General features: G+C 40.5%; 1 protein-coding gene across 1 annotated transcript; it reads right to left on the bottom strand.

Annotated features, from left to right (window-relative positions):
* Positions 1-1,400: 1,400 nt before the first annotated feature.
* Positions 1,401-10,612, bottom strand: nubp1 (nucleotide binding protein 1 (MinD homolog, E. coli)). The gene is made up of 10 exons (XM_072368152.1): positions 10,516-10,612; positions 9,544-9,648; positions 9,313-9,446; positions 6,101-6,169; positions 5,810-5,842; positions 5,612-5,702; positions 5,378-5,532; positions 3,179-3,289; positions 2,781-2,967; positions 1,401-2,397 (listed from the first exon to the last, which is right to left on the bottom strand). Exons 1-10 carry the CDS (start codon positions 10,544-10,546, stop codon positions 2,345-2,347), a joined length of 969 nt encoding a protein of 322 aa, XP_072224253.1. The 5' UTR covers positions 10,547-10,612; the 3' UTR covers positions 1,401-2,344.
* Positions 10,613-18,314: the final 7,702 nt, after the last annotated feature.

Genomic DNA, 18,314 nt, shown 5'->3' with positions numbered 1-18,314 from the left:
ATATTTAGTTTTTTAATTTTTTTTTAAAGAGACACTGATTTCGTCTAGGAGGCGTTCTCACAGACGGGGGAGGTGTTTGTGTGGCTGGATGGGAAGTCTGATTTAATGACTATGGGAATATATGCGAAACTGACAAGAGGTGGCAACATCATCATCATAATTACCATCAGGAAGTGAATGCAATGCCGATACAAGGAGAATTGATACGAGGCATAGTTTCGGTTTTTGTGTTACAAAATTCCCTCCAGTGGCTTATAGCTGCATTTACTTTTATCTAATGGCAATCATCGTTTTTTTTGGCCCGCAGAACACAAATATACTCGTGATCTTAAAACGCCGTATCACACACCGATCACTCAGCAACGGCACGGCATCAAAAGCAGTTCGTTTTGAATTGTTCAAATCGTTTCAGCACAGACACACTAACAGAGTCACCTGATCTGCTGCAAGTATCTCAGAGTTAGGAACTTTCTCACAGCGCGACGGGATATAGGCAAAACATTTGGTCACTGCCCCGAAATGAAAACCTTTAGCCCTCTCTTCCGGAGCTGGCTAGGACATTTTTTTTTTTACACATTTACCTGTAATAACAAAACATTTACTAACAAGCACCGAGACACAGAAGGCCTTCAAGACAAACGTGTTAACCGGTGCCAACATTAAGGCTCCACTGATGGATAGGAACTTGTTGGGCAAACTACTGCATGCCCACATCATGTGCCATGCCAGGATGTTATCATAAAACAAGTTTTGCATGAGAGAAGTCAGAACTACTGCTCCATTACCACAGAAAGTCAACTTGGCGCCAGTCTCAGAGGTTTTTAAAAATGTCTTTGGTGCCGATCGGTACTCATAGTTTGTTTCAAACGTCGGAAGACACCGACACAACCGAGACCCCGAAATAATCAATAATTGGGAGGAGTTCAAGGGTCCAAAAAGCCTACTCACAAATGTTGGGTTAACTACCAGAGGCACAGATGTTCTGATCAACATATACGTTACACAGTGTGTGTCATTACTGTGGCAGACGAACCGTGTGGCCGTGGATACGGTTGTTTTGTCTGTTAGCAGGATGCAGATGCAGTTTCACATGTATTTTTCGGTGAACTCTGGAGGAACTACGTCTAAAAGCAAAAGACACTCTCCTTTACACGCCCACACACAGAACATGCTGGCACAGTTTGTCGAAAGGAAAAAAAAAAAGACCTAGTGAGCCTTTTGGCTCTGACACTTGAGAGACAAGGGGAGTCTTTATGTGCCTCCAGATTTCTAAATAGGCTCATTAAAAATGCATGCCCACCACATTTGGTCAGTTTCTTTGCCCTTTTATTTTGTGTACAAAATATGAAGGAGCACCAAAAAAAACCAAACATGTATGAACGCTCGTTTTCACGAGTCAACTCAGAAATCCACCTTTAAACTTTACGTTTCTGCTGACATATTTACTGTAAACCTGGGAAAACAGTCACTTCAGCTGGAACTAAATGTAATGGAAAATTGTTAATTGTGGCATTAAAGTTTTCAGAATTCAGCTCCCTGCCCCACACACGTTGGCACCGAATAAAGGGGAGTCCATGAACAAACTAAAACCATCTCGATGGATTTAGAAAAAAACAACTTCTCATTCTGAGTGAGGAATGGTTACCGTGGTTAAGACAGTGCTGTCCAATAATATGTTGAGATTTCAGTTTGGGGGTAAAAACGGGCTGAGAAGTCTTGATAGAAACAGTTTTTCCGTCTTTATTGTCATCTAAAATGGAGTCTCTTTTCGGTCGTAAAATAAAGGAAGTGTATAAGAAAATGATAACAAACAACACTATGATAACACGTCATGTGGAGTCCAAACATAATGAGTCATTGGGCCTCGGCAGGTCTTACACAAAAGGCCTTCTCCACAGAGCAAGACGCAATTTGAACTGTTCACTATTGTGCCGTCAATGTCGCTGCCATTTTTGTAAAGACACTAAGAAAAGTGTTTCTAGAATAAGAAAAGACTTTCAGCAGGATCCTTAGTTGAAAGTTTCTGCTTTATTAGGCTTTATCATAAAGCTGTAATCAAGTATTTCTTTACAAAAAAGGAATTAATTTCAGATATATTAGAAATTAATAGTTATCGTTCATCATTGTATAGTTCTCTCTTTTTTTTTGGACATGTTTGTTACGTGGCGGGGGAATAATAGTGCAGCGAGGGCCAATCGGCTCATTAAACTGATAACAAAGCTGCTGCCTGACAAGAACTAGAGATTGTTTGTCCACATGTGGGTTTGTTAGCCAGAGTCAACCACACTCCTGTCACGTGATCGGCGTCATCATTTGGGTTAAACGAGGCCACCATCTGACGCGCTCAGGTTGTGCTCCGCTCCTCTGTCATTCTGTTGGAACAGTAGTCGTGGATACCTGATGGAGGAGAGTGGAAATGAATTTTTAACGTGTTAAGGATTCCTGCATGTGTGCATTTTCTGTCAGTCGCACGCATATTAATTTCCAAGAGGTTTAATCTAATGCTGAAAACAAATGTGCCAAATTTCGAGACAACTCATCTTCTTCCTCTTCAGTCGACCGCTTCCCATTTGTAAAGTGAATGCTTCTTCTTTCATTACTTTTAATCAGGAATTGAGGCATTAACTAAATAATCCCGTCATCAAAAAAATAAAAAAACAAAGGACTTCGCTAGAAAAGGAAATACGTCTGGGTGTGCATTCGAGTTCTGTACCAAGGAATGTGAGAAAACCCACAACATTTTGTAGGAGACGACAACTGGTCACGGGCAGCTGACTCACTTTGTACAATTCTCTTGTAGACCTCCGCAGCAGGAGAGTCGGGCACTTCACTGAGGAAAGACTTGCCCTCATCGCAGCTCCGTGCTATCCTCGGGTCCAGAGGCACCTTGCCTAACAGAGGCAGATTTAGGTCTGCACACATTTTCTCGGCGCCTCCGCTGGAGGGAGGGAAGATCTGTGATGTGTTCTACAAGAGAGGCCAAGGAAAAACAGATGGTTAATATGCATTAGCATGCATTAGCTACCGTTCTGCTCAACACATGTGGAGTTCAGGGATCACTATCAGGGATAATATCTATAAATTAAGGTTCAAAATACCTAAACCCTGGTGATCTTGAGCTACACTATCGCAACATTTGTTCTCAGTGTTGGCACAGCTTTTGTATTTTGTCAGTGACCTTGCATTTGGGGCACACAAAGCCGCTCATGTTCTCCACCACTCCGATGATGGGCAGCTTCACCTTCTGACAGAACCGGATCTCCTTCCGCACATCCTGCAACGACACCTCCTGCACGGAGAGCCGAAGAAACAAGAAGCGTGTTGGTCAACAGAGAGAGGCAACACCAGGGTGAGGGAACAGGACACCATCAGAACAAAAGCCTTTGACAGTTCTAAAGTTAGAAGACCAGGACAATAGTCTTCCTTCTCCGGTTAATTCCAACCTGATGTGCGACTAGCTATCGCACTGAAGGAATGAGGAAGTGTTTGTGTTATGGTTTCATCCATGCCAGTCTATTTCAAGCATGCCATGTTTGAAATAGTTTCTCACGGAGTCAAGTGATAATAGATTTTGGGACACAAATGAACAACTAAATATGCCTTCCACTTATTACAACGTTTGAACACTTGTTGCCATAGCGCCTTTGCCACCAGACTCTGAGAAGAGATCTCAGAAGAGAGGCGGAACAGAATTCTGTTGACATGACACGGCTGAAAATAAGGTGCAGTTAATGTGCTAATGGACTCACTTAACATATTGCATTTATGTCAATCACTGCTATTATGGTGATCCATTGTTTGGTTAGTGTTTACCACGACTTGTGCAGTCCTTATCAGAGGTCAGAGGTCACACTGAGTGCAGTCAGAGATTAAAGCCTGACAGTACTGTGCCGTCGGATTTTCAGAGATATTATGTAACGCATACCTGTGAACCGACTGTTAGCGAGTTTTAGGTTTCTCCACAAAACTTATTCATTCTACGCCGGCGACATTTCTTTTCTTCTTTACCGTTGAAGAAATAAAATGTCAAACTCGGTCCCGTTTACGTAGACTGTTATTGGTTTATGGCAAAACGGCATCATGTAACAGGATACAGTGGGATTACTGCCTGTCCAGCAAAACTGCACCTTGTGGAGATGCTACTTTTACGCATTTGAAGGGAAAATAAAGAAATAAATGTTCAGACATTATTAAAACATTTTTTAAAGGTGTTACAAAATGTTATCACAATTCCAAATGATTCATGAAAGTGTAGTTCATTTACGCCAATAAAACAGTTTGGGATATATGAGCTGGCTGATGATCACAGACCCACAACCAGCCTGGTTACTGATACACAGCCATACCTGCTTTTCAATCATTAACCTCAATTGCAAACTTACAGTAATGTGCTGTGGATTAACATGAGGTTATTTATTAATTTCTTACAACTTGTTGTGTTCTGTTGTCCCTTTTCTGAATATTTGCTGGCGAAAATGTTTTCTAAAGCACTAAAAAATGCCTTAGACATGTGTGGGAAACATGTCATCATGCCGCGTGTCACAAAGAAGAACAGGTGCCAGAGATCGATGCGAGGAGCAGTACGAAGGCGGCGCAACGCATCACACAAACCGGCTCCGGCTGTTGCACTCTGACTACAGAGGGATCTTTGGTGCTTTTCAGCGCCCACCCGAGCAGCTCCCATTTGCTGTCTGTTACTGTTGTGGTTTCAGTGTCGCTTCCATAATTGTTCAAGTTCCATGTAAACCACCGGCTGTATGAAAAACCTCACGAGGTTGAAAATCATTTCGAGAAAAGTGAAAAAAAATAAATAAATAAAATCAATCAACTGAAGTCAAAGGCCACGAATTAGAAGGAGTGAAAGACCAGTTTACAGATGGGAATTCCCCCCAACAGTCTCTGATAGAAATGACTGCTTTAACCGTAAAACAGCACAGGCTCCGGTCTGTAGTGGTGACTTGAAATTCTTTCTTTCTTCTGGCTCTGTGCATCAGGTTCAAGGTTTTTTTTAATTTTTATTTGCCATTCGCGCATAAACCAACAGTCCAGACACACTGGAATGCTTGTGAAGAGGCTCTCTCCTAGTCAACAGTTTAGGTAATAAGACATTTAAATGAGTATAAAAGTATAAAACATAGAGACACGAGACAACGTTAGGAAAATAAGCCACTCTAGTAAGAAAAATATAAATATTTACACATTGATCAGACGGGAATATGATACAGACCTGTTTCACAGATAATAGTAGTAATATATCCCATATTGCACATGTAAGTAAAGTGACGTAATGTTATGTTGTTTTACACTTATTCAGTAGTTGTGCATTAGCACACACAATAAATATGCAATAATATGAAATATGAACCTGTTTGCGTACCTGTGGTGTGGTGATGATGACTGCTCCGTCAACATGGGTGGAGCTTAGGTACTGGACAATTGACAGGTGTTCATCCGAGGTCCCAGGCGGAGTGTCCACAATAAGGTAATCCAGCTCCCCCCAGTCGACATCTCTCAAAAACTGCTTGATCATCCCTGATTGGAGCAGAACCCCACAGTGTTATGACATTTAGTCGTAAATCGGAAGAAATATTGCACACACATGTACACACACCATTCTTCTTTGGTCCTCTCCAAATCACAGCATCATCAGGGCTACTAAGCAGGAAGCCAATGGACATGACTGCCAGGTTGTCATCAACATACTGTAACAAACAGCCAAAAAGCATCTTAAAGTGTGAGATCCTTCATTTAAAAATGATATTAAACAAATCACACATCAAGGATTTAAGAAATGCCTGAAGTGACTCACCACAGGAGACCAGCCAGAGCCGCTCTGGTGTACCTAAAAGATAAAGAACAGGTGACACACCTGCGGAGCATACAGCTGTTTTGCTTGTGTGTCCTTTGTGAGTACAGCAGGTGATGGAGAAGCAGCTGTGCACACAATGAGGAATGTATGACGAAGGGAACCTTAAAGTGGGCCGCTAAAAAGAGAAATCACATGTAGGTTTCATATGAAGATCGTCATCTGTTGTACTCCAAATACTGTTTATTCACTCTGGGGGTTGATTGGCTGTTGACATTTCTGGGGACAACTTGCCTGCTCTCCCTCCAAGCCCATTATCCTGGGAATAGACGGACCACAGATGTCTACATCCAGCAAGGCGACCTGAAGACAGAAGAGAAGAGAGGCAGAAAACAGTCTTAAGTCTGAACTTACACTTAGAAACGGTTTTTGGTGTCGCAAAAAACTCTCGACCACAAGCGCCGATGATGAGAAAGCTGACCACCGGACAAATCTTTATAAATAAAGAAAGATTTTTTTCTTTCCCAGGGGATGTGTTAAGTGCAGGGGATGTGTTAAGTGCTGCCTTCAACAACAAATGGAAGCCCTGCGCTGCAGGAAGTCCGCAGCCGGCTCGGCTCTCCCATGGCTGTGTCTGAGGGTGACTCACAAATGCATTAAATCCAATGAAAACAACTCAAGTATGGTCAACAAACTAGAGGAGGAAGAAAAGAAAAAAATATCCAGTTACAATAACCAGTGTTGATGTGCTGGCCAATGAGCCCACCTGATCTGAGCCTGGTCAGATCTGTTCCGGTGCCATATGCCCGTTAATATTCTTTGTTACTATTGTTATTAGTTGTGGTCGTAGTAGTTGAAGTAGTTCTATTCTTATTACCAAGATCCAGGGGCGTAGCACGAAATTCTGGGCCCTATGTATAAACCATCTTGGTGGGCCACCATGCTGACTTGTTCAATAGTTCTCAGGCATATCATTAAGACAAAGATAATAAATACGATCTCAGTTTTAACATCTATATTGAGAAAAACATAATAAATAAGCATAGTAAAAGTCAAATGGCCAGACTTATTCATCATTCATTATGGCCTTAAAGTTGGAATATTCTCCTCCTCGGTTTCATTTTGAAATGGTAGATCAACCGTTACTAACATTACAGTTTCAGGGGTCTGGTGCATTCAGTTTTTCAGACAGCGGCATCTTCACAATTCTGAAAAGACAAGGAACCCACTGATACTAAATATGTCAAGATCAATTACTGGAAAAGGGCTAAAACTCCAAGATAAATTTGAACAGTTTTTACTGTGAGGTCAGAGACATGTTTAATGATGGTCTTCATTAACGTTGATGAATTTCTGGTAGTAATTAATCTGTGCAGCCGATATCGCCTCAAACTGTGTGCGTTAGTGCAGTTGTGCTGCTCACCTCTCTTCTCAAAGAAACGAGTAAGAAAGCTGCTTCCCCTCCCTTCATTTTCTCTCCCTCTTCTTTCTTGCTTTCCTTTTCTGGCATCCAGATTTCGCTCTCTTAGGGAAAGACACGACTTTCTCCTCTGCCTGTACTCTATACATACATAACTCGGCTGAACTGACCAGTGGAGATATGGACTAAACCATTTTGCATTATTTTAGAGGGGTGATGGGGCCCTCTGCACCTGCAGAGTCGGCCCCGCGTGTTCATGCTTGCTGCGCAGTCGCTGGGGTGATACCTTTTTTAGTGATTAAAGCTTGTTGGTTTTGTTTCCTGTTCAGGCGTTCACCAACAGACGACAACCTTTGCACGTGTATTAATCTCTTCGTTATCATTTGTACTGCATCCTGGCCACTTCCACATCACTGACACATTGGGACCTTTTTTTTGTCAACTGCTTCAACAGTCTGGGTTCAGTCTCACTCCTGCCCTCGTGGTCATTCTACCAACATACCAACAACAGTAATGAACAGACATCCTCTTTTACCCAGACACGTCCTCCGGCTGGAACTTCAATACCGTTGATTTTGCTCTATCTCAGCCTCACATATGTTTACATCGGATTCGAAGTGCGTTTCATTCCCCATACTCGCTTATTATTATACACTCTGCTCATAGCCTTAGAGCATAGAACCAGTGGAAGTGAGTATGGGAGGGGAGGAGACAAAGCACACGTTTTGGACAGGGTCCCTCTCTTTATTTCCCATCTTCTTGCGCAGTCTCTGACTATAGAGACTCAATATCATTGGTCGATCACCGTCTCTCTTCCAACATTCAGTCGGTCAGCACTATGATGAGCACCAATGACTGCCTTCAGCAGGAGTTTCTCTGTTTACAACAGATCTGGACGAACTACAGAAAAAATACTTTGGTCGTGATGCATGGGAAGCTCAGTGCATGACATGCAAAGAAATGGCCAACTTATTTGTTTTCTTATTTCAGTCTGTGGCCATATCATTTTTTTTTATTGTTATTGCTTTATAACGGGGCAAACATTGAACAGAAAAAAGAAACACTTGGCCAACAGTTATCTTCTTAGAGGACATTAGAGCGCCACACTGACAGGGGACTTTCCCCACAGAGTTAAACTTTATCTAAGTTGGTATTTTGGCTTTCATCACTCCATTTTCGAATGAGCACGAATTCTTTTGTGCAGATGTAGTTACTGCTCTTAATTATAGCCTTTCACATGAGTGAAAAAAAAAAACCAAACCATCGTATGAAAACAGTTTCAAAAGCCTTTTTTTAGCCTGAGACACTATCAGCTTGTTGACTATCTCACTTGAATGGCCAAACAAAATGTTTATAGTGAAAACTACCTTGCTTGCTATGGATTTAGGCTGCCACCTATTGGATATTTGCTCAATCTGCAGGTTCAGGCTGTCAGTTTAAGGACAAAGTCAATGCAACATCAGCTACTACCATCAGTTTATGTTATCCTGTTTGACGATAGACAAGCTGTATGTCGTCCAATACCGATGTTAGGTTGATCTGTGTATACCTGGTGATCATCCATCCACATGCTCTTAAGCTGAAATCTCAAAAGCAAAAGATTCCTCCTACAATTGGCTTGGGTTTAGTCCGATTGTATTTAATTTCTGGGTCAGCTTCTCAGTATGCTTTTGAACAGGCCAGTTCTGAACCTCTCAACAGTGACCCTGGTTGTTTTAATTTACATCTACATGACACAAACAGATCAAGATACAATGGTCCTCTAAGCTGTGTTGATGGCTGATCTAGTTTGGGGACACTTGTCCACTTAAAAATGAGGATCACCAACCTTGTTGTTTTTGACTGATCATTTTTGCCCTGATGGGGGTGGTCTCATCCAAGATAACAACGCATCCATCCACAGGACACAAGGGGTCACTGAATAGTTTTATTTTTGATAAAACACCTTTGCTTTTTCCTTTAATCTGTCTCTCCCAACAGAGAACTTAACAGCAGTGATAGCGGACACAGTGGACGACACCGGTTTCCCAAACTCTAAAACACGAAGCTGTTATGCCACACTAGCAAATTAGCAATAAATATTTACCTCCTTTGTGCCATCACTTGCTAGAGCGTGGGCCAGATGAGCACTAAAGGTACTCTTCCCAACTCCTCCTTTCCCCGACAACACCAGGATCTTGTGTTTGACGGTTGACAGCTTTGCTCCTATTTCTGCAATAGCTGGGATGAGACAGGAGGAGACAAGGATGGGGAATGTGTTTGACAAACCGCAGACATTAGGATGTCGCGAACACGAGGTAGTAAGACGCAGTCTTACCAGGGTCGGGGGCTTTTGTGGCTCCAGAGGCACACAGTTTCTGGTTGGGACAGCCCTCACATGATGAAGACTTCCCTGCTTGCTCACTTGTGGTACCCGGGCAGTCTAAAAGGATAAAGAGCGCATTTAGAGTCCTTTTCATATCTGTCTGACCATGATAAGCTAATCAGAACTCTGAACATGTTCTGTTTGCTCAGGATTAATTTAAGAGGATTTCTCTACACAATGCTACAGAAGGCATCTAGTATTATGCTACTGGAAGGACTGATATAGAGAAATAGCTGAACAACCTAAACAAGGTAGCAAAGAAAACTATTATTTCACGATTTCTTAAAGAATTGATGAGAACTAACAGATCATATTGGTTATGATCATTTAACACACCGATCCTGAATGCTGAGTCAGCCTGACGCAGCAACTTTTACATAAGTGTACCATTTTAGCACACAAGCATCTTCAGGACTGCTTTAGCCTTTTACATTAGCTACATTTAATTTCTGACGGTTTATTTTTTGCATTATATTTTCCTCAGACAAAGGCCCCAGTGTACTGCACTTTCAAAGCCCTTAAACGCCACATTTCACTTCCGAATTAAAGGGGGAATTATTGATTAAAACGTCGCTGAAGTGGTGCTGTTTCAACATTTACTACTGTGTCACTTCTCAGCCCTTTTCAAGTATGATATAAGTAACATTCAGGGTTTTAATCGGTCTGTTTAAGCGCTGGGATCCAGTTTTGAATCGCATGTGTTAATGTTGTGTTCATGTTTCCAGTGACAGTGAACTTCGGCGGGGAGACGCAATTATTTACAAGTGCGACATTAATTCAGGGAGACAGCGGTGTGAGGGGCAAATATTGACACTCGTACAGAAGTCACCACAACTGTATGCTTACGACAAAACTTTGAACGGCCTAAACACAGAACTAGCAATTTTAAGGAGAATAATAAAAATAATAAGTTAATATGCTCACGCTCCGGTGCATTATCTGGTACGTCTGCCATCTTTGCCTGAGTGTCCTCTTTCTATAGTCCTCCCTTTCAAAGGTTCCGCGTCCGTGTATTTCTCGTTAAAATCTTGTTCTTGAATAAATCGATGAACGAAGTATAAAAAAAAAACCCACAAGAGACGAAACATGTTTGATTATTATTGTAATTAGTAGTATTAGCGTGTATTGTTATTGCAGGATTTCGTTGCTGAACAGGACTATGTCCTACAGGGAGCAGTGTTTATTCAGTTGTGCAAGGAAAAGGTTTGAAGTTAGAAATATTAGGGAACATACTGCGTGAAAGAAAGACAGAGAATAGGTAAACTGATTGTAACCTTGTTCACAATCACCAACACTATACAATTTACAATCAAAGTTACAGAGTGTGTCTCCAACCTTTTATGTGTGTTGACACAAAGTAAAATCCAGTCAAGTTCAGTTTCATAGAAAAAAAGCAACACCTTTCACCGTTTTTATTTCAATATGAATGTTATACGCCTGTTAGACATACGCCTGATGGGTTCTGGAGTAAAATTACAGTGGCGTCTTTCTACACTTCTGTCCAGAGTCTCTATTGAAACATGTAAAACTTTATGAACAAACTGCGTTATTGACTTGCTGGCAATGGAGAAAAAGCTGACTGGAGGACTTTATTTACTTGGGTTTGTAATCAAAGAACAAAGCAAATGTGTTCAGTGTGCAATGAAGTGCATGTGTGTATCCATGTGCCTGCAGATATTATGTGTTAGTTTCAGAAAATTACACTTTAATTGCATGTGCAAATGTCTTACAGTAAAGTTTGTGTATCTCAGTGGTATTGTAAGCATGACTTTGTGTGTGTTTGTATGTGTATGCCCCCCATCCACCCATAACAACTGTTGGCACTGTTGAGACAGTGTAATGTGATATTTTCTTTGTGTTGGCCCATCTGTCTCAAATTGTCAAATGTATTCATGCAAACCATTAACAAGCTTTGTTCTCTCCCCCATTCTTTTAAAAACATGCTAGGTTGTCTTGTACCGAGCACGGTATGAAAAGACTTAGAGCCTCGGTGTGTTGCCTGAGCAGTGAGCTGTGTATTGTAGAGGAGGCATTCAGTCCAAATAGAAAGGAATGCATGTGAAAATCAAATGGGATTTTAAAGATTACGCATTGCATCAAGAACAAATGGAAGATTCCATGAAATATGTTTTATGTGTCATGGTTGTGTGAACTGCTTTAAGTTATATGAGGGAAAAAAATATAAGAATAGCTGGATTCTGGACTTGAAATTGTTGTGACATCCTTCCTCTTTCCTCTTCACTATCGTCCCCTTCCTCCCCACACCCTTCAATGGAAGTTGATAAGTTCAGTAAGAACAGCAAAACAAAAAAACACGGCATTTTACAAAATTTAAAAACAAAAAAATGTCTAAACTAAAGCAAACTCGAAAACCAAAAGTAAAACATTTCAGTCTTATTGTGTTTTCTAAAGCTTTCTTGTGCTTTCTGCTTTGTTAATGTGTTTTATGAAAAACACTTTCCTGAAAGGTTGTGTTTTTGGTTTCGCTGTTGCGTTTTGATCACTGTGTAGAGGAAGCTGCGGCTCAGCAGATAATGTGGTCATCCAGGGCTGTGGTTCAATCCCCTGCTTCTCCAGTCCAGATGTCAAAGTGTTCATGCTTACGATACCAAACCCTTTGTGTGCGTGAGTGTATTTATAAATGTGAAAAGTTAAAATTCTATATGAATGAGTGGTTAAGAAGACCAGAAAAGTACTGTAAATGCATTTATTTATAAAGGCTATGACATTTTCAATTGTGTGCACGTGTGTGACATTTGAGTGATGACGTTATCACAGACACATCTTCAGTTGACATTCTGCCTATTCAGCAAGAGGTGTGTGCACACATTAACGAGCTAAAATATACCACAAATGCACTTACATATGCACGAAACAGCTCAGGTTATATTCTGGTAAATTACTCAGCAGAAAAGTTAAGCTATTACTCTTAAAACAATGCCATACTTACACATGAACATTCACAAAACCAGCCTTAACATAAGGATAAGCAGATGGATGTTTGAGAGTGAGTTTCACACAAGTGAACAGGAAAGAGGAAGCAGGCCGTTTATGGAAAGAAGATGGGTGTGACAGTTTACCACTGTGACAAAAATGAACCACTGCTGGAGACAATGTGTTTATTTTATTTGTGTTTATGCGTTTTGGTTTGACTTTCTGGATACTGCAAGTAGCTCATAAACTACACACCACACAAACTATGGTCTCTATCTCTCTCTGTCAGATTAAATTCAATAACTCAAGTATTTCACCCCAGAGAGCTATGTTCAGATATACTGCACCCCAAAGCAGAATGACACAATCTTAGAGCTTCATTGGTTCTGTTTGGTTTTGGTTCCACCACAGTTATTCTTCTTCTGCCTCCGACCTGCCCTCTTTAGTATATCTATCACCTCCTGTGTCCTCGTTTCTTATGATATTCTGAGCTGGGTCATCTTTTCTGATACTATTTTAGAAGTTTAACAGCACCTAGCTGGCATACATGCAACTTGCTGTGTGTGTCTGTATACAGAGCTTCTAATATTCATGCTTGACATCTAATGAAGTAAAACCCAAACTGTACAAAATATTTCTTTGCCTTCAATGAAATTCTGCTACAAATGTTAATGAATTGGAATGGTCGTTACTCTACACAAGCAACGGAAATGCAAAGTGACACGCACACATGAGGAATAATGATGGGCTATGCAAAACGACTACACACAATTACACGAAATACATTGTGTACATGCATGATTTTTTGTTCATGTGCTTATATGGGTGAATAAGGATTCAGTCCCTGACACACATGCAAATGAATTAAATCGTTCGTCCAAGTTCTACATGAATGGAATTTGTTTTCTTCTTCCTATTTAGATTTAAATGAGTGGTTGAAGTGTGAATGAAATTATTAATTTCTGGGTAGACTATCAGCTATCAGCTTTAAACGTGTCACAATTATTGCATTCTAATAGCAATACTGGAAGAATATGCAAGAACATAAATGATAAAGATTGTCCTGTTTTGCAGGGACCATACCATGGTGCTGAACAGCCTGTATAGGCATGATGAAGATGCAGATAGCTACACGCTTAGCATGAAGTTCCTTTACGAGGACATCAAACACTCCTGACAGGACTCGGGTAAGAAGATCTACAGTGAACCACTTTAGTTGACCTGTATTTGTCCAAAGACATCCAAACCTGCTGTCTTTTACTTCCAAATATTGGTCATTTACTTATGTCTCATCTGTGACAGTGGTATATGCTGGTTTATGCTCTCATGTTTGTATCAATGGATGAGACCTGTTCTTCAGGGTATGAATAAACAACCTACATGGTCATTTTGACTGGAGGACTTATTGCACGGGATGCATGGTGGTGTGGTGGTTAGCACCGTCGCCTCAGAGCAAGAGGGTTCCTGGTTTGTATGTTCTTCCTGTGTGCACAAGTTTTCTCTGGGAATTCCAGCTTCCCCCCACTGTCCAAAAACATGTTAGGTTAATTGATGTCTCTAACTTGGCCCTAAGAGTGAGCGTGAGTGGTTGCTTGTCTCGCCCCCTAACGCTGTGTACCAGTGACCCTAAGTTGGAATAATGGAGTATAGAAAATGGATGGACTCATTGCACCCAGCTGCTAGCCTAACTGTAGGGGAACGCAAACGGTTGACATTCAAATGCTGTATTTGAACTATTATGTTTTCCTAAACCAAACCAAGCACTTCTAATTGCTAACACAGTTATACAAGAGCAAATAAAGGCAAAAAAGAAACTGATAATGAAGAGCAAATTAAAAAAAGGAGTTGGAAAAATGATTCCTGATGCTTGTCCATACTATGTACATGAGTAATGGCATTATATGAACCAACTTGTACCTGCAGGTAAAAGGGGAAAATACATCCATTTTTTTTTTTATACCCACTTAATCCAGTTCAGGGTTACTCGGGGGCTGGAGCCTATCCCAGCTGCCATTATGCAAGCGGCAGGGTACACCCTGGACAGGTCGCCAGTCCATCAAAGGGACTGAGGGGGAAACTAAATTGCAGTTAATTTTGGTCAGGTTGCAGTCACAGGAATCTGAGACATCAGCTCTGTCTTCATGCTTACACCCCCCGGCCTCACAACTCGAACCACTGACCACAAGCACCCCCTGTGTGCACCTCTCTGAATCAAGCTAATCAAACAGCTATATTTTCAACCAAACTGTTGAATTCATCATCAGAATTCAACCCCAGAGAGCTAACATGGCAACTAGCAGAGGATTTACTCCGTGATGATTAATTAGAGGTAATCCCAGAAGTTTGTGTGTCAATTGGGAAAATAGAAGCAATTCCTCACCCTAATAATTAGCAATTTACGTTTTGAGGACGTGTTTTTTGTTCCAAAATGGATTGTGACTCTAAACATCCAACTCACAACATTATTATTACGAATCACACACCCACAAGCACAGCTAGGGGCTGTTGGAGAGGTCATGTGTTGACTGACAGGAAGCCCCCCCCCCCTTTGTGATGATAATGAAAATATCTTTGTTCCAAAGAAGGGAAGTCAGTTGTAAATGTGTGTCCTTGCGTGTCATGGTGTTTGGGTAAAGGAAGGAAGATAAGCGAGGCTAGCAGCCTATTTATGGCAACACGGACTTCGACGACACTGTTTTCTTCTATATTTGTGTACAAAGGGATTTTATTTAGAAGACAGGCTGACAGCTGAAAACTAAAGACCTATAACAATGAATTTGTTCATAGTCGAAGATGTTACTGTTCTTCAAAATAAAATAGAATCAGTTATGAAAAAAAAATACATGGATACTTTTCACAAAATATTCGGTTTGCAAAGGTCCATGTGATTAAAACTATGTGAATCTGTTCATAATGTGTGTGTATTTCCTGGGTGTGTCTGTGGTTGTGTGCTCATCATTGGAGGGATATAAAGTGCTGATAAACCATGATACAAATTACAGATCTTTAAAGTCGGCCTTATCACATCGCCAGTGGTCATTTTCTTGTTGACTTGAAGTGTTTGGGTGGCTTCACCCTTTTTCTTGTGAGTATTTACATGTTACAAACCCTGACATTGCCAATCGCTCCTTGTTTCCCATCATTTTCAGTTCAGTTTGTACATCTGCTGTTCCCCCTGTGTCTGGAGTTCTATTCCTCCTTCGTCCAGGTGCTACGCAAATTAATGAAAATGTGAGGATGCAAATGCAATGGAAAGCATGTGCTTGTGTTGCACAAATCCAGTTGAACAGGTTTGGGGTGTGGATATGGTGCGAAAAAGGGAAGGTGGAGGTTGGAATTACGAGTGATGTTGAGTGGATAATCCTTGTCTTCTGTTTACTTTTTGTAACCTCATTTTAGCCCTGGGTCGATGATCCAAATATAACGTAAATGAAGAAAAAAATACAGTAAATAAATCATAAGAATTTTCTTAACGTGATCATTATTAGATAACCTCTTTTCATTTCAGCCAACATTTGGATCGCTTTGACTATCAAAATGGAATCATTCAGGAGTAGTTGTATTTATCTTTAAAATCAATATTTTATACTTGTAAATGAAAAAAAATGAATGCATTTAGCATTAATCACAGTCAAAAAGTTATGGGATAATACAACCTCTTTTAGTTTTAAGGTTTTACATATAGGGACATATTAAATAGTCATCTGGGCCTTACTGGGTCTTAAAATTCAATAAATGCACCCTCAGATGAACAACAATACCACATATAACACAATATCATCATTTATTTCACCAAACTAAGTGGTCAGACAACTAAGTACACCCCTAATGCTTCCTTAATAATTAAGAGGGTAAGTTGCAGCCAGCTGCTGTTAATCAATTGCAGTTCATCAGCAAGTCAAGTCCAAGCACCTCTATAGAAATGATTTTAGGGAACCAGTTGTTGCCAAGACAAGATGAGACCAAACAGATAACCAAACTCAGCTACACACGCATATCACCACAAACCGCTCATACAGCATACAACTGTAAACACAACTGTGTGTGTGTGTCTGGCATGCATCCAGGTGGCAAATATGGACCCAAATCTCCAAATGTGTGGAGATTTTTAGTTTTAATAGTCACTCATGAGATGAAAGAAGCTGATATACAGCACACAACAGCGGCAAGTTTCAGGTGTAAACTACACAAGCAGTCGGAATCGCTTTTAAAGCAATCAAAGGCTGAGATGCCTAAAAATGTGATGGGACCAATTTCTCACCACAAGTTATTTAACAAGTCATATTCTCTAGACTCAATAGATTCAATAGTTGTACAGATCATTTTCTCTAATGTCCTCCCTCTATTCTATGCTGCAGTTAAATTAATTTTCAGTTAAAGGGAGCGCTCATCAACATTTATTAGGCCCTCATGTGCTCAGAGAGCTGGAGTTACTTCCAGTAACTTTTGCTTTCAGTTGCAGTTGCAAAGACCAGACAGAGAAACTCAGCCGAGCGGTACAGAAAGGTATGAAAGCTTGTGATACTGCACAACCCCAAATCAGATAAAGTTAGGATGGTATGAAAAAAATGCAAAATAATATAAATAACAAGTATGATTATTATTTTAGGTTTTTTTATCATCACATTAATTTGATGTATTAATATACTTCAGTCCTGACATAAATCAGGAGAGTAAAGCTTTGACCACCTTTAACCATTTTTCCTTTCGAAATTCTCCACACATTCTCTAAACACCTCTGGACTGCAGCCAGGCCAGTCCAGTGATCACGGGTGTGCAGCTTAGATTTTTGCCCTTCGTCCTTCATACACTGGAATTCCTCTACATTTCTTGAATGGTTTCATCAAATGATTCCCTGTAGAAGGAGAAATATGCAAGAACATTGCTTTAAAACTTTTTAAGGATTTTATTTCAAATTTGTTTGTCAAACTGGAGATCCCGTGCCCATCTTTGATCCTGAAAGACTAAGCCCTTTGTGGATGTTGCTTTTGTACCAAATCATGCTGGAATCACCTGTTGAAATCATGTGTTTGAAATAAAATATTACCTCGAATCGCCTTCTGTTTCAACTCGTTTTGGAATATGTTGCAGTTCTGTTAAAAGTATTTTATTTGTATCTATTTTTTTTTTCAAAAGAATGTAGAGTACTTACTCTTCCACTGATCATGCAGGAAGTACATATAGATTACATATTGCAGGAGCTGGATCTCCTCCACCTTTATCATACAATACTGTTTGCTCCTGGGCTGTATACTCATACTCATATATTCACAGAGCCTAAAGCACTGTTTCATGAACTCCTTTCATGCTGATTGTCTCCCAAACATAGTGTCCATGACTGTCCATATCCATTAATGTTTTTTTTTAAACAGGGTAGCTTTGCGTTGAAGAAGAATTTTAAAACTTGGTTCATACAGAGTTAAAAAACAAGTAAAGGTGAAAACTATACACAGAATACCAAGAGGAAGCCCTAATCTGTTTCTGCCTAAGGTGAGATATTAATGTACTAAAAAAAAAAACGTTTTCGAGAGGGTTTTGGGTGGAGATGTGTTCATTTTATTGTTTCCACCCAAAGTTCTCCAACAATAGAGTTGAGCTGATATGTGTCCACAGGGAGTGTATAGTATATCATGTTTTTGTATTTGCACTAGTGAATGTCAAATGTTAGCTTTGTGTTTACCTACGTGATGAACACCTAACACCAGGCAGAGGAGTTAAACCAGTTCCCACCACTCGTACAGTCTGTGGGTGTTTGTGTGTGACAGCGGCGGTGGTGGGAGTCAGTTGCC

Source organism: Leuresthes tenuis, unplaced genomic scaffold, assembly GCF_036924035.1.
Source record: "Leuresthes tenuis unplaced genomic scaffold, fLeuTen1.0.hap1 SCAF_17, whole genome shotgun sequence".
Taxonomy (NCBI): Eukaryota; Metazoa; Chordata; class Actinopteri; order Atheriniformes; family Atherinopsidae; genus Leuresthes; species Leuresthes tenuis.
This window is presented reverse-complemented; position numbering and strand designations above follow the sequence as displayed.